The following is a 17430-nucleotide window of genomic DNA, read 5'->3' as shown; positions in this document are numbered from 1 at the left end:
TCTAATCTCATTAGCCCCACCAATGTATCTACCGTCGATGAAAACCTTAGGTAAAGTTGACGACTTCTTGTGACTTAGGATCCTCTACAACTCCTCCAAGAAGCCAACATCCATGGATAGATCTTTCTCGTTGATGGAAACACAAAAGCCTCTCAGTATGGATCTTACGGCTTGGCAGTCCTCAAAGGTCTTTTAGATGACACAAAGGCATGTGAAGTAGACAATAATGCATTTATCCGCATTAATGAGATGAATGGGCAGCTCCAATGAAGGGAGTAGTAGTAGGGGGAGGAGGTTGGACAGGGAGGGAAGGGAGGCCCAAGTTCAGATGATGGAAGTATAGATATAGACATAGTGGAAAAATGGAGGCTTTTTTTTTTTTAATTTTTAGAGTGAGGATGGTCAGCTTCTTTTTTGCAAAGTTGTCAAATGTCCTTGAATGAAGAACAAGAAAAATTGGATGAGGTATGTGTATCAATCCGAGTTGTTGAATGTTCTTGTAGAGTTAGAGAAAAGGGTACTATTATCATTTTCTTAAAATATAAGTCATGTGGTGCGACATGTGAGTAGATTGTGACAAAACCCTAACGATTAAGGAATAAGTTAATTATGAGAAACAATAGGGGTACTTTAAGATAATATATAAACAATAAGGGTAGAATTTATCAATTAATTAAACTATAGGGATAGTTTAAGAAATTTGACCTTTTATTTATCAACCATCTACAATTTTGATATTTTCAAAAGTTGTAAATCGTACATATGATACAAAATAGTTGATGTGTTATTAATGAGAAGGAATAATCTAAAACGTTTTGGGAGTTTTAGGCATTAGCTTGACATGTTTTAAAATTCGGGTAAGAAAGTGAGACTAGGCCCAAAATAAAGGGTATTATTATGTAATTTACCCTGTTCAAAACCCTAGATATAAATTGTTCTGACCGATGCTCTCTACTCCCTTTGCATCCTCTAAAAACCCTAAAAGCAGTCTCGCAAGCCCCCATTTGCATTGTCGAGCTGCTATATTTCTGCAGATCTTAAGCTTCCAAGTAATCTCTCTCTCTCTCTGTTTCTCTCTCTGTATTGGCACTAACTATCCACTTTCAGTTCTATTGAGCAGAAATGAAGATTATCGCCGCGTATCTGTTGGCCGTGTTGGGAGGAAAAATCGCCCCTTCTGCCGATGACTTGAAGGACATCCTTGGATCAGGTATTCCTCTGTTTCCTATCTCTTTCCCTCGTCGCAATTAAGGATTTCTTGTGATGGAACTTAGTGCTCCTTTCTTATAGCACAGATTACACTGTTATTCGACTAATAATGTACAGGGCCTTCTAGTTTGTAGTTTGCAGTGTTCTGGATTATTATACAGTGTTTTAAGCATGGTTGTTGTTGTAAATGCTTAAACAAGATTTATGCCGTTGTAATTATTCTGTTATCTTTATGCTGATTCTTGCCACATTTCAACCCGTATTTGTTATTTGCGATGATGATTTTGGGGCTCTGGAACCTAATTGGGTATTATTTTGATTTTGTGGTTTTAGCGTTTCGGCTATTATGGTTGGTTTCAATTTGGTATTTGCTCATTTTATGATTCTTTCAATGTAAATTAAACATGTTTTGGTGGTGCCAATGTAGTGTTCACTGCTGCCTAATTTTATTTTTAGAATGTTGCTACAGTAACATTGTTATGGGACTTGAGGGTTATTTTTATTCTGCTCAATGCTAAAACTAGATTCAGAGCTCCAATCAACATGCTCTATAAGATAATCATTTACTTGGTTGTAAACTTTAAGGCCCTGTTTGGTTTGTGTGAATAGGGGTCTGGAATCGGAATTGGAATGGGCTATTCTGATTCTAAATGTTTGGTTGTGCATTTGAGGGAATGGCTATTCCCTGCCCCTCTCTTGGGAATGAAATCTCATTCCTGCTGATTTCAATTCCCATTCTCATTCCTGTCTGAACCAAACAGACTATGGGAATGGACATTCCGATTCTGAAGGATTTCAATTCCAATTCAAATTCTGATTCTGGCTGCAAACCAAGCGGACCCTAAATCTACATTCTGCATAATGCTAAAAACCTTTAGTCGTCGGATGAAGTGGCTGGAGTGAATGGCTTATTTCTTTGAGGGTATTGTCATGAACCCAACTTCAGCTTCGGCCATTAAGGAGCATACAACTTCCTCGATAACTTGTTCACTAAAGGACAAACCAATGAGTCATTCAGTTCATCTGCTTAAGCTTCTATCAAATGGCTTATTAGGTCCCCTTCCCCAGGGCCTATATGAATATCTATGCTCAGTTGATTTATGCTGATAATTGTTTGTCCAGTGGTTCTTTGATCCTCTCAACTCTCACTGTCTTTGCTGAATTGTGGCTTGGAAGCAATGAGCGAGTCATTCAGTTTAGCTGCTTAAGCTGTTATCAAATGGCATCTTAGGCCCCCTTCCCCAAGGCGTAATACGAATATCTAGGCTCAGAGTTGATTTATGTTGATATGTGTTTGTCTAGAGGTTCTTTGATCCTCTCAACATCTCATCGTCTTGGCTGAGTTGTGTCTTGGAAACAATAAAACATGAATTCTGACTTGTGAGTACTGATATGAACTTGTCATTTTGCATGTTTACGTAGAGGCCCCTTGCAGTCTTGGCTGTGGCATCTTTGGGACTAGTTTCCACTTTCCTGGACCTTTTTTTTCTCTAGTTTATTGAGTATTTCCTTCCTTTGTGAAACTTATGTGTGGAAACTGTTGTTTGATTTGCAGTTGGAGCTGAAGCCGATGATGATAGGATTGAGCTACTCCTTTCTGAAGTTAAGGGCAAGGATATTACAGAGCTTATTGCATCTGGAAGAGAAAAATTGGCTTCAGCGCCTTCTGGTGGTGGTGCTGCCATTGCTGTAGCTGCAGGTGGTGGTGTAGCTGCAGCAGCCGCATCAGCTGCAGCTGAACCAAAGAAAGAGGAGAAAGTGGAAGAGAAGGAGGAGTCTGATGATGTAAGTTTTATTATATGAAATGAATAATGGCCTTATTATTCCTAGAGATTTTGCTTTTCTTCCCAACTCACTGGCTCTTCCTCCCTCTCCAATTTATTATATTTTCCTTTTAGATTTTTTTTTTGTTTTTTCATGATCTAACAACTCTTATATTTTATTAAACTCCTTGCAGGACATGGGCTTTAGTCTTTTCGACTAAGAGACTTGGCTGCTTCTTTATTGTACCAAACTTTTTCTTCTTATTTAGAGTTTTGGTTAAATGCTAAAGTTTTTGGTCTGCAGAGTCGATGTAGTTCTTGATCTTGTCAAGACTTTGGGGGGGTGTTCTTTTGGTCTAGTTAGAAAATAGATGAGAGTGAGTGCAAAATATGGTCTGATTGATAATATTCAGTAATTTTTGAGTTAATTTACTAGAATCCAATTATGGATCCTATGACTTATAATGGTAGTTTTAATGAATGAACGCTGTGATAGTCGTGATCTGCCCAACTTTTTTGTGCTGAACTTGTCCACTTGCATACATTCGTTTTGTGACAGCTACCCCATTACAGACACGTCTCATATGAGACGGGACATCCTAAATGCAGGTGCACAAGCACAACACGTTCAGCGCAAACAGGTGCAGCAGATATGTGAGTTCAGACTAAAAGATACACATGCAATCCATGAAATGTTGAGGCTGCACATTTGCTTTTGAATCATTTGGCCAATCAATAAATTAACAGCCTTCATTTCAACTGACAAGATGCCACCAGTGCCATGTTTCTTATAGGTACTCTGTTGCTAGATCTCTACTTAACCAACTCATTTTATATATCATCGGCTCTTCTAGTCCGTTAATCAGTCGCTTCTTACAAATTGTTGTATCTGATTTTATCACTTGTCATCGTGCAAAGTTCAAAGGACTAAAGTTTTCCTGGAGCATGTATGGCTAATGCGGCACAATTAGGTTTAGGTATGATTGTTTAGTTATAATGAATACATTGAATGGTAATGGTTATAATGTAGGGGCGATCATTTTCAGTCCAGCATGGAAACTCTTTAAGGCATAGGCCTATGTTTCGTTTTCAGGCCCGGCCAGCCAGTACATATTTATATTTTGTATTATTCATCATATTTGTATTATATATAAATATTATATAATAACGCATAAAATAAAAATAATGCACATATTATATGACACAACATAAAAAATATTATATAAATTTAACAAACTATACACAATCTGTAGGCATAGAATCAGTCCTTGCCTGGCCCAGGCTATAGCCCTAAAGGCTGGTGCAGTCCTGGCGTATGACCACTCCTATCATATATAATGTTATTTCCCATGTTCAAGGCTTCAAGGCTTCAAGGAAACTTTGTATTTGCATTTAAAAGTTAGTTCTCTGCTAAAGTATTGGAAAAAAGATATTCGCAAAAGCTGATTATCAATTTAATGATTCAACCATAATCATTTTTATTTGCCCCACTCCAAACGAACACTTCGATTATTAAATTTGACAGAAGAAAAATATCAATGGACAGCTAAACAGTAAACCACTCGCTAAAGATGTTGCATAGGTACACAAAGAAAATCCTACAAGCTCAAACAACATCTTGGTGTCACCCAACATCCGTAGACCTCTTCAGCTCTTTCAAACTCCCTGCATCTTTCCAGTATGTTTCGAAATTCCCTTTGGTTAATAGCTCTGAAATTGTAAATGAAACTATAAAAGCAAAATAGAGCTCATAGAGGGAAACGAAGACCATCCATTTCTTCTTTCTTTCCTCTCCAGCTAGATCATGTTCAGCTCAATTAGGCTTGCGAGCCCCATGAGTCGAGCTTTATTGGACTCAAACTTGACTTGACTAGCAAATGAGCCCATATATTGGGCTTGAGCTCGGCTCAAAGCTCGATTTAAATTGAGTTGAGCCGAGGTCAAGTAACTCGTGAGAAGTTTGACTCGTGGCCACCTCTATTGGCAAGCCAACCTTGGTGGTCCCAACTGCCTATTCAACGAAAAACCCCTCTTTGAAGAAGATACGGGGAAAATGTTAAAAAGGGTAATTTGGGTATGTTAAAAATTAAAGCCACATACTGTATACATGATCAATTTCCATCCATTTTTTATGATGCAAGGCTGATGGAGGTATTTGTAACTTACATATTTATAAATTATTAATACAAGTTATATTGATTTTCTAAGAATTAAGATATACTCGTATACATGCATATTTTAGTATTCTATCATTTTTCAATGTTTATTGTAAAATGATAGTTCACAATTCACATAAACCATTAAGCTGTGTTTCGTTTGAAAGAAAGGTAGTCATCTCAAACTTATATTTAGTGTCATTGACACATTTTTGGAAACTTGTTTGGATTTTCCTAGGATATTCGTACATATCATAATTTTCCACCGTATCTATGCGTATACAAAATATATCAAGACATATCTGTTAAAATTGCTTTTCTGAACTCTTTGCGTTTCCAAAAGAAAAACTGAGGAACATTACAAAATTAGTTGCTGACATTTCAAACATAATGTATTTATGTAATGAAAAAAAACTTTACGCAGAACACAAAATTGACAACAAGAACATCAAATGTTTTACACTACCGCTGAAAGAAGATAGAGGGAAAAGTCAATGGGTTTCTACAATCAATTCACAATAAACTAGAAATATCAAGTCTAGATTATGAAGCATTGCGTATGCACACAGCACACTAGAACTCTCAAGCCTTGCATGCTTTAGATGGGAGAATTCTCAGATCTTACATGCAAATGAAAGACCTTCCTGTGCCAGTTGATCCAGACTTTCAATGAAGGGCTGGAGCCTTGCAATTTTGGCAATAGCCTTATTCTCATCTGGTGTCCCACTTTCTAGGAATATCCCTACTACCTTCTTGTCCTTGATCCAATATGATCCAAACTTTGGCTTGGGGGATTCTGGATCACAGTCTCCAAATAACACTCTCTCACCAACATTGTCTCCATAGAACTGCCATGACAGATCAAAGGCACGGGAATAGAAATATGGAAGGTAGTCATACTCATCAATAGTCTTTCCTTCCTCACTAGCCTTGATAGCCTGCATGGATGAGAAATCAAAGGACATTATTTCAGGTCAATCACTATGCATGAAGAAGGGTGATGGACACAAGATAGATTATATCAAGAAATTAAAGCATTGGATTGCAGAAACTTACCTTCACAGTCTGCTCTGCTGATTTCCTAGCATGATCAACATGCTCTACCCTCCTCATCTCATTGTACAACTTCATAGGGAAGGTAGCAACATCGCCTACAGCGTAAACATCAGGAACACTTGTTCTGAAGAGCCCATCAGTCTGTAAATAGGCCACATCATGAACTACATTTTTCAGAAGACCTGATAAAAACTATGCTACTCGGGCAAACGGAAGATGATCAGTTCACCCTGGCACATCAATCTCTCAATGTGGATAAGGCATATATATTTACTGTTATTATTTTCCAGGCAAGCTCGAACTTGTGCAAAGAAAATATTTCCTTTTGATTAAGTATAGAAGTTTCGAGAGCTAGAATTGAGAGGATTTAGTTCATCTATCTAGCTATCTGAGGGTGGGCCTTGGCACAATGGTTGGATTGCTCCATTGTGACCTGGGTGACCAGGGTTCAGATCTTGAAAAAAGCCATTCTGGGTATCTGCAGGGGTAAGGCTGTAACTCGTGCACTGGGCTGACTTTTATCATTATCTATCTCTTTATAGTTAGATCATAAATTGTTTACCAAAGAAGACTGAACAGAGGAAGGAAATCTTCCACATGCCAAATTGGTTTGGGGCTCAAAATGGCCCCACAAGGTTCTTACACTATCCTTTATTGATGAACCAAATTCAACCTAAGAACCAGTAAGTAGTTGACAGTTTTCCAAACTATGAGTTGGAGAACACAAAGATAAAGAGGACGAATTATATTACACAAAGGAAAATGGTAGAGAGGACTTTATGGAATACTATTTTTTCTTTGGTAGGAATTATGGCATACTGTAAATTAAAGAGGTATCTAAGAACTAGCTAACCTTAATTCCACCTTTTTCTTCTTCAACCTGGCCTTTGAATAGTGTTATAAGTGGTTTTACACCAACACCAACAACAACAATGTCAGCTTCCAACACTCTCCCATCCTTCAATTTTACTGCCTTGACCTAAACAACAAGTAAAAGTATTCATCATATAAAGCATTATATAGATTATTCAAATTTGAATAAAAATAGACAGCTGGTGCCCTTGCAAACTTACCTCTCCATTTGCATCAGAATCAAAACTAGCTGCAACCGTTCCCTTCACAATTTTGATTCCTTTTTTGGCATAATAGCCCTCATAAAAAGCAGCAAGACCAGCAGTAAAAAGTCGGGGCACTGCAATAACATGGCATTAAATAAGAAGATACAAGATCCTTGTGTGAATACAGAACATAATGGTGCAACATAAGGAGTTCAATTCATTTATATCACGTTTTAACTTTAAGAACTAAAATGCCAATTATTTATTTTATAGCATTGCTTGAAACCCAGAGAAGTGTGAAATATCTTTAATTCCTTGGCAAAGTCTAAAAGACAACTATCACTTACTACACCATGGTTCCGGATACACCATTGTCACATCAATGTTATTGTTTTTCATCACAGCACTAAGTTCAAGACCAATGTATCCTCCTCCAACAATCACAGCCTTCCCGTTTTTCTTTACTTTAATTGCTTCTACAAGCTTGTCAGCATCCTCAATTTCTCTTAAATAGAAGATGTTCTTGGAATCAGCTCCTTGAACACCAAAATCAGTCAACCTTATGACCTGCGAAGGAACAATAAGAAATTGATATGCATGAAGAAAAGAACAAAATTATGGGCACTCCTAAATAAGTCTTAATACCTAGAAAATGACAAATGATGGATAAAGCATGCCAATCAAACACTTGATACATACTGCTGAACCAGTTGCAATAATCAAATTATCATATTTAAAGGTTGCTCCAGATGCACTTGTGAGAGTCTTGGAAGCAAGATCTGCTTTCACTATTTCAGTGCTAAGAATCAACTCAATGCCTGCAACAACATGATTAGGCATTCCATATTAATAGAACCTATGTGATTTTCTAAATTACAGGTTCTTGTTTAGAAATAAAAGCGATAGGTTTGTAATATCAAAGCGCCATTGGCATCGATAAGATATACACATTTAATCTAATAAAAAAGATATAAGCATTTAATCAAAGTTCAGACAATCTATTAGACCTAACAAGTAAAATCTTGACATAAATACTAATAAATTACCTTTTTCAGTGTACCATTCAGGAGAAAGCCTCTCGCCACCACTTCCAACACAGACATGAAACCCTGGGAGTCTTGCAGCTCCTGCAATATCTGACTATTAAAAGTTGCTAAACTGAAGAGATTGGTAAACAATAAAGAAAAGGAGATGTTGCAAAATTCGGTTAAGTCTAACCTAAGATGGAAGGCATGTTTTTCTTTTCTTTTTTTTTTTATCATTCAAGATGGAAGACATATATATACATAATGAAAAATTAATTAAATATCATGTTTTATAGACCACAACTTCAAAAACCCGTAATTGGCGGTGCACAAAGAATACCACTTTAATCTGAAAACAAGAATTATGTTCAAATAACTTTACAAAATGGAATAAAAGACAACTGTAAGGCACAAAACATCCATTTTTTGATATACGAAACTTGATATCCACTTTATAAAGAGCTAATATGGCGTGTCTAATAGTTGACACATACAACTTGATCAGTTGATCCTGCATTAGACTACAAGAATGCAATCAGTTTTAAGTTTTTGAATAGCCTTGAGAACTTTGGTACTGCGCTCCGCTTATTTTATCTGTATTGAATGCATAACCTACCCTCAGGAAAAAGGTAACCCTTACTAAGTGCTGGGCGTTCATAAGGAGCCACCTGGAGTGAAAGAAAAACAAGCATATTAGCTAGAGTATGAAGAAACTGACAGCCTTGTGATGTACTACTCACAGAGTACAATCTAGGTGATAGTTATTCTGTATAACAAACTAAAATTAACAATATATCCTTCAATTAGCAGACCATGTCTCTTTGGGGAGTGCTAATGTCATTTTAACTCTGTAATCACTGTATCTAGCACAGTAGAATAAATCTTGTAAGGAGATACTCCTAGTGCAACAAGGGGACCAGACCCAATGAGCAAAGGCACAAGCATCCTCTGCTACCTTTGTTTTGAAAAGTGAATGATAAACCATTTAACATACATGAACCATAAGGATAATCATGATGAACAAGAAAACACAGTATCTTGTAAGGACATACTCCTGTAGGTGCAATTTTTTTTTTTTTTTTGTTATTGTTTTTCAAACATTTTTTGTATTCCCAGAAGTAGTATACTGAGCAGGCAAGGGGCTTCACACATTTTATTTGATACAAAATTCTCCTACTTGACAAGATCTCTTTCCCATATCCCACGTAATAACCAACATATGACCGAACTTTGATAATCCAATATTCTCACCTAAAATTGCACAAAATAAAAGATTCTCTTCTAAGAATGTCAGAAATGAAATTCCGAGAAAAATGAGAATAAACATACAACGTACCGCCTCTTTGGAGATAATTGCCAGCTCTCCAGGCTTAACACCCTGTTTACCAAACTCCCTCGCAGCATATCCCTGTAAAGGCATAATTAAGTGTTTTTAGACAAACACCGGGGAAAGAATATACCAATAACGGAACCTATTTCTTCTTTCTACACAAACACTGTAACTTAAGAGCTACCTGCAACAGATTCCTGTGATCATTAGATAGGAGAATTACAATTCTGATAGCTATGCAAGCTTCAGAAACAAGATGCATTTTACTTTTGCTCCATAAAAGCCATCTTAATTAACAGTGTCTTCTTAAATTCTGAAAAGATGCTCCTACGCGGCAACTCCAACATATTAAAGAATTCTAGAAACTTAAATTATAACGTAGGTGTTCTAGTATGGTATTCCGTATTCTATCTTCAGCAAACTATGCGAGACCAGACAGAATAACGGGATTGAATAAAGACAAAAAAAAAAGATCTACTAATACCAAAATTACAATAAAACATTCAATCTAATACCGACTTTTAGTCGAAAATCTGATTTCCATAGAAAATCGCAATCAGAAATGACAAACAAATATCAACAAACAATCACAATTCAAAAAAAAAAAAAAAACGCTCAATCAAAATGAGAAATGAAGGAGAGAAGCTGCGATCGGGACTCACAGCTGCGACACCACCACCTAAGATCAAGTACTTGGAATACTTTTCCGCCATGGATCAACTGAGAATAATCTGTAAATTGCAAAAGGCAAAAATAAACGAACGTCTTCTCTATAGTCAGTGCGCGCGTTAAGTGTCGCCCGATGAGCTCCTACTGTAATTTTTGTGGAAAGGGTCTTGTATTTATAGGGCGGGCTTTCCGTAGCTGGTTGACCGTCGATTTTTTCTAGATCAAATTGGAATTCAACGGCTATTCTACACGTAGCAGATTTCAACTGGTCAACTGTCACGACCGCTCATGATTCAGATCTCGAGATACGAAAAGTGGATTCTGTCAAGGTGCCACATGATGGAGCGATTCATACGTCGATTTAGATTAACACTCTACCCATACCCCACCTTAGTTTGTTAAGAATGAGCATTTGATACCAATCGAAGGGTTAGGCGGGTCCTTTCATGAGGGAACCTTGGTGAAGGTGACACCAGTGGATAATATTGAAAAAGGAACAAATAGTGGTGATGAAGGAAGATTTGGCCCGACCTTGTAACCACTCAAGTGGCACAACAGCACGTTTAAGGCGTGAGCTCCGAAAAGAGGAACTAGCGGTCCGAACTCCCTACAAGGAGCCCGAACTCCCCGCAAGGAGCCCGAGCTCTCCCTTAGACCCTGAGCCTTATGAAACAACTCTAACTGGCCCGCCCCATGACAATTCAGGCCACACCTTCATCCGATCTCAAGACTTCACCTCGCACACCACTCCAACACTTCGCCTCTAGGACGTCGAACTGAACAACCGTACCATACCTGACACCGAAGGAGTCCGTATCCTGAGGCGGCGCACCTGACTGACTTGGGATCTAACACTTGACAGCTGCACTTCAATAGCCACCTGCCACCACCATCTCCAGTTACAGAGACAGCTCCGACAAAGAAAGCAATGGCGGCTCTGCCCCAGCAGAGGTGATGACACCCGAACTAGTAGAAGCGCAGGGGTAATCATACCCAACCTGACAGAAGCTTAGGAGTGAGTGCGCGAAGTGGGTATAAAAGGCCCCCTTCCCCCCAAGAAGAGAGGTATGTGAACTTTGCGCCATCTGGTTTATTATCTTGCCTTTGAGGATACTAGCTTGAGATTTAGAGCACTTTCACCGGGTCCCTCCCCGGAGATACTCGCTTTCTTCCCCGTTTCATGCACCTTCTACTCTAGCCAGAGGCAAGATCGTTGATAGCTAAGACCGGCCGGATTGCGCTCCACCAATTGGCGTCATCTGTGGGAAACACTTCTAAAAGCCTCCCTCTAAAACTCTTATAACCCCCTTTTTTCCAAGAAACCCCAACACTCATGGCTTCTTCCAGCAATGCCGGACATAGCACGGAGATGAACCCCCCTGGGGAACAACTTCAAGTCCCCGGGGTGTGCATCGGACAGTTCACCATTCCCCTTCCAGTGGATGGGACCCCCAGCCTGAATGCACCACGAACAGTGGCACCAGTGAACCTTCCCACCGTGAACACCCCCCTTCCTCTCCCTGTCGAGACAACCTTACTGAACCAATTGCTGTCCCCCTAGCGACTAGCCAGAGCCAGTTTGACGACCTGATGCAGTGCATGCAGGCAATGCAAGCCCAAATGCAGCAGTTCCAACAGCATCAGCTCCAGCAGCACCAAGTACTGCACCACCTCTCTCAGTATCACTATCAGCAGTAGTTCCCCCAACTGCCTCCTCTGAACCAACCACAGCTTCCACCTCGGCACCCTACTCCAAAGCCGATTAAGCCCTCCCTTCAGGGAGGACGCCATCACCGAGGAGAAGTCTCCCAACTTTAGAACCCCCTAACAGCAAGGCCTCATCCCTAGGCTGGAGGGAAAGAAAAATCATCCCCACCTCGCAGCTCACCGGGCGGGTCGGGAACCTCGCCCACTAAGTCAGCACCTCAGCGCTCCAAGCCTGAGCTCCTGCTCACAGAGAACCGATTCAGCGTCCTAGCAGCGGACTACCAAAGTCTGGGCCCATCGAGCTCTGCAACACAGAGACCAGCAACGCCAGTACCAGGCCCACTCAACAAGGAAGACGCTGATGAAGTTACCGAACTGCCACCCATGTCCTGCCCGAGCTTAGAGGTAAAGAAGAGACAAGCTCGGATGAGGTAAAAGCTGCCCCTATTCTCTTAGTTCCTTACCTCCTCTCACCGAAACTCCTTGTAGTCCCCATGCCTAGAGACTTCAAGCTCCCCCCTTTAGACAAATATGATGGGTCCTTCGACCCCAACGACCACGTCGATGCCTTCCAGTCCCAAATGCACCTAGCTAGGGCCAGTGAATCATGCATGTGCATGACCTTCACCACCACCTTCAGGGGGTGGCCCGCACTTGGTACAGGAACCTGGCTCCTGGGTCGATAAGAAGCTGGACCCAGTTCGTGCAGGTCTTCACAGCACACTTCGTTACCAGCAAGCGGTGCCCCAGAACCGATGAAAGCATCTTCGGAGTAGTCTAGAGAAAAGGAGAGTCCATCCGGGGCTACATCAAGTGGTTCAATGACGCGTGCTTGCAGATACCGCGACTGGACCCAGCGGTGCAGCTCGCAGCGGCCAATAGAGGAGTAACACACAAGGAGTTCAAATGGCACATGGTAACTAGCCAGCCTGCGACCATAGCCGAATTCCTCAAGTTCGCGGATAAGTTCATGAGAACAGAGGAAGAGATCAACCAAAGGACAGAAAAGCGGGATCAAGAAAAGGAAGAGGGAAGACGAGCCCTCCAACCCAGTCGACAGAAAAAACCCAACCTGGGAGACGAAGTCGAGCCAGCCGTTCCGAGCTCCCTTAGCAGCTCGCACGGACTACACACCCTTAAACATGAGGCGGACCGATATCTTGATGACGATCAAAGACGCCCCATACGTAAAATGGCCACTTCGCTTAAAGGGGAACCCAAACAAGAGAAATAATCTCTGAGACGAGATAGAGGGACTCATCCGTCGCGGGTACATGAAAAATTTTGTACAACATAATAATAATAATAACAATAAGACAGGTCAGCAAGGGGAGCACGAAAGGGATGCCCCCAAATCCAGCAGCAGGCCAGCTGAACCGTCACAAAGACAGCCTCCGGAAGAGAGGCCAGTTCAGGGAACCATCCACGTGATAGTGGGAGGTTCGGTGGTAGCAGGTTGTACCTCGGCAGCGGCCCAGACGTCAGTTTGTGAAGCGGCCCGAGAAAAACAGAACCCTCCAAAGAGGCCAAAGACGGAAGAACCGATTTTCTTCACGAAAGACGATGCGTGAGGGGTCGACTACCCCCATGATGACGCGCTTGTCATAAAACTAAGGATCAGCGACTTCAAAGTCAGGCGCGTACTTGTGGATTCAGGCAGCTCGGCGGACATCCTCTTCAAGTCGGCGTTTGACCAGCTTTAGCTGCATAGAAGCGAGCTGAAGCCCATGAACACTCCTCTGGTGGGCTTCAGCGGAGAGGAAGTCAGGCCCCTCGGGAAAATAACAGTACATGTGGAAGTCAGCACATGGCCTTGTGCGGTCAGACTCAACCACGATTTCCTGGTGGTCGCGACCCCCTCCCCATACAATGCCATAATAAGGCAACCAATCACGCATGTCCTACAGGCAGTGGTCTCCACCTACTATCTGGCAATGAAGTTCCCTATAGACTTCAGGGTGAGGGTAGCGTGGGGCGACCAACTTAAGTCCCGCAAGTGTTATGTTGCCGCCCTGAAGGGAAAAAAGAAGGCGGCCGACGACCTCAAACTGGAGCGGCCTACGGAGCAAGGAGAGGAACGAGCTTCACCCACAGAGGAAACAGTCGCGATCCCAACTTCAGCCATGCACCCAACACGAACGTTACAGATCGGTGCTTCCGTCTAGGAACATCTACGAACCGAACTGGTGAGTTTCTTACTTCAAAATTTAGATATTTTTGCATGGTCCGCGGTCGATATGCTCGGTATTGACCCCAGCCTTATAACTCACAAACTTAATACTGACCCTGTAGTCAGACCCATTAGACAGAAGAAACACAACTTAGCCCCGAAACGCTGGGGGGCGGTCGACGAGGAGGTCAAAAAGCTCCTCGCAGCAGACTTCATAAGGGAAGTTCATTACCCGAGTTGGGTAGCCAACCCAGTGCTGGTGAAAAAGGCAAACGACAAGTGGCGCATGTACGTCGACTACACTGACCTGAACCGAGCTTGCCCGAAAGACTGCTTCCCCCTCCCCAGAATTGACCGCCTAGTGGACGCGACCTCGGGTCATGAGTTGCTAAGCTTCTTGGATACCTACTCAGGCTACAACCAAATCAGGATTGACCAGTCTGATGAGGAAAAAACACCTTCACAACCGAGTTCAGCCTATACTGCTACAAGGTCATGCTCTTCGGACTAAAGAATGCTGTGGCGACCTTTCAAAGACTTGTGAATAAGGTTTTTTGGCCCTTAATTGGCACAAAAATAGAATGTTATGTAGACGACATGGTCGTCAATACACAATTTTCACAAGAATTAATACAAGACTTAGATTCTGTCTTCCAAATTCTGCGTCAATTTAGCATGAAACTGAACCCAAACAAGTGTGTCTTCGGTGTCACCTCGGGTAAGTTCCTAGGGTACATTTTCAACCAGTGCGGCATTGAGGCCAACCCGAACAAAATAAAGCCCATCCTAGATATGAGACCATCCCGGAAAGTAAAAGAGGTTTAGAGGCTAAATGGTTGCATAGCCGCTCTGAGCCGCTTCATGTCCAAATCGGCAAACCGTTGTCTGCCCTTCTTTAAAGCAATCAAAGGCAAAGGGTTCGAATGGACCCGAGACTACCAGCTTGCGTTCAACGAGCTAAAAAACTACATCGCTAGTGTACCGACCTTAACCAGGCCCGAGGAGGGCGAGGTCTTAGAACTGTACCTCTCGGCAAGCGACGAGGTGGTCAGTTCGGTACTAATAAAAGAAGTAGATCGGGTCCAACGACCCATCTATTATGTTAGTAAAATTTTGCAGGGAGTAGAGACGGGATACCCACAGATAGAAAAGCTAGCATACACACTGCTAATTGCAGCTCGGAAACTCCGCACATATTTCCAAGCTCACACTACCACCGTCTTGACTAACAAACCTCTAAGGCAAGTCTTACTCAAGCCCGAGGTTTCCGGTCGGCTGATGAAGTGGGCCATCGAGCTCAGCGAGTACGACCTCCAGTATAAGCCACGAACTGCTGTTAAGGCCCAAGCCTTAGCAGATTTTATCGCTGAGTGCACGTTCAACCTCGAAGTCCCTAGGCCGATTGAGCCCGAGATCCCTAGTTCGGGTGAGCTCGGAGCTCCCAAGCCAATAGAGTCTAAACCTCGTGAAGTAGCAGCTAGTGTGGCATCTTTCCTGGTTAGGCCAAACGCGAACTGAGATGAGGAGCCCTGGATCCTTCACGTAGATGGCTCCTCGAACTAGCAGGGCAGTGGGGTTGGAATAGTGCTATGCGGCCCGGGTGGCACAAAATTGGAATGAGCACTACGCTTTGAGTTCGCGACATCCAACAACGAGGCAGAGTATAAGGCATTGATAGCCGGATTGAACCTAGTGCAAAAGGTAAGAGCAAAACACATAGTTATTTAAAGCGATTCCCAACTTGTGGTCAACCAGGTTACGGGCGAATACGAAGCACGCGAGCTAAATATGATCGCCTACCTGGCAAAAGTAAATGAGGCTCTGCTCAACTTCCAGTCACACTTCATCAGACAAATTCCAAGATCAGAGAACACTGAGACCGACGCCCTATCCCGGTTAGCCAGCATGAGTCACAATGCCATGAGAACCGTGTACATAGAGGACTTACCTCGGCCTAGCATTCTCGGTGGGGCAGAAGAGGTCGCTCCCATCCTTGAAGCAGAGCCGAGCTGGATCGATCCATTCGCGAGCTTCTTGCTAGATGGAACTCTCCCTGCGGACCGCAATGCAGCCAAGAGGCTGCAGCGCCAGGCAGCCAAATACGTCATAATAGACGAACGGCTGTACAGACAGTCCTACACGCTCCCATACCTGCGTTGCTTGCGACCTGTCGAAGCCGAGCTCGTACTCCGTGACACTCATGAAGGTCTGTGCGGCGGACACTTGGGAGGAAGGACCCTCGCCCAAAAGGCACTTTAACAAGGGTACTACTGGCCAACAATGAAGGCAGAGGCTGTCGAGCTCGTCAGAAAATGCGACATGTGTCAGAAGCATGCCAATATCCACCATCAGTCTTTCGCCGACCTCAAGTACCTCACCAGTCCATGGCCCTTTGCGCAATGGGGCATCGACCTCCTGGGGTCATTCCCGCCAGCAACAGGTGGAAGGAAGTTCCTAGTGGTGGCGGTAGATTACTTCACAAAGTGGATAGAAGTTGAACCTCTAGCAACAGTTACAGCCCGAAACGTACAAAACTTCTTTTAGAAAAACATAGTATGTCGCTTCGGGTTACCTCAGGTACTGATCTTTGATAATGGTACGCAGTTCAAGGATATCAAGTTTTGGGAATTGTGCCAAGATATGGGAATTCGGCAGAACTTCACATCGGTCGCACACCCGCAGGCAAACAGTCAGATAGAAGTAATGAACAGAGATATCCTCCGCGGACTGAAAATGCGACTAGACCGAGCTAAAGGGTTGTGGGCGGATGAGCTACCAAGTGTTCTATGGGCTCACCGAACCACGGAAAAAACCGCCACTAGAGAAACCCCCTTTAACCTCACCCACGACAATGAAGCGATAATTCCGGTGGAGATCAAAATACCTACACTATGAATTGAAGCATATGCCAATCAGACAAACGGAGACGAGTTACGTACCAACCTTGACCTACTGGACGAGGTAAGAGACCTCGCGTACATTTGGACCGCGGCTTACCAGCAAAGAGTAGCTCGGTACTACAATGCTAGAGTAAAGAAGTGAAACTTCCGCGTCAGCGACCTGGTTCTCCGTAAGATCATGGCACCCAAGCCCGGTGTGGGAAAACTTGGACCAAATTGGAAAGGGCCCTACTGAGTAAAGAGAGTGCTCGGGGGGCATACAAGCTCGAAACTTTAGAAGGCAAACAAGTACCCTGAGCGTGGAACGTCGTTAACTTGAGACGATACTATCAATAGATCACCAAGCAAAGTGGACTAAGTCCCTACCAAAGCCTTAAGGCTAGAATG

At 42.6% G+C, this 17430-nt stretch overlaps 2 protein-coding genes across 3 annotated transcripts; one reads left to right on the top strand and one right to left on the bottom strand.

Moving 5' to 3' along the window:
- Positions 1-956: 956 nt before the first annotated feature.
- On the top strand, positions 957-3483 carry LOC148847347 (large ribosomal subunit protein P2-like). The gene is made up of 4 exons (XM_088949613.1): positions 957-1049; positions 1108-1210; positions 2765-2994; positions 3167-3483. The coding sequence occupies exons 2-4, from the start codon at positions 1123-1125 to the stop codon at positions 3191-3193; spliced, it is 345 nt and encodes a 114-aa protein (XP_088805739.1). The 5' UTR covers positions 957-1049; positions 1108-1122; the 3' UTR covers positions 3194-3483.
- A 1978-nt stretch (positions 3484-5461) lies between these two features.
- LOC148847346 (monodehydroascorbate reductase-like) lies at positions 5462-10414 on the bottom strand. Of its 2 annotated transcripts, none has more exons than XM_088949612.1 (10): positions 10260-10414; positions 9604-9675; positions 8884-8935; positions 8289-8369; positions 7942-8060; positions 7590-7809; positions 7258-7376; positions 7038-7163; positions 6185-6325; positions 5462-6066 (listed from the first exon to the last, which is right to left on the bottom strand). In XM_088949612.1, the coding sequence occupies exons 1-10, from the start codon at positions 10308-10310 to the stop codon at positions 5743-5745; spliced, it is 1305 nt and encodes a 434-aa protein (XP_088805738.1). In that variant the 5' UTR covers positions 10311-10414; the 3' UTR covers positions 5462-5742. The 2 variants fall into 2 exon arrangements, with proteins under 2 accessions (XP_088805738.1, XP_088805737.1); XM_088949611.1 differs by lacking the exon at positions 10260-10414 and adding an exon at positions 9782-9976.
- Between the last annotated feature and the right edge of the window lie 7016 nt (positions 10415-17430).

The sequence above is a fragment of the Nelumbo lutea genome, chromosome 6, assembly GCF_056320005.1.
Source record: "Nelumbo lutea isolate HS-2025 chromosome 6, American lotus-T2T, whole genome shotgun sequence".
Lineage (NCBI taxonomy): Eukaryota > Viridiplantae > Streptophyta > Magnoliopsida > Proteales > Nelumbonaceae > Nelumbo > Nelumbo lutea.
Note: the sequence above shows the minus strand (reverse complement) of the source record. Positions and strands in the feature narration are given on the sequence as shown.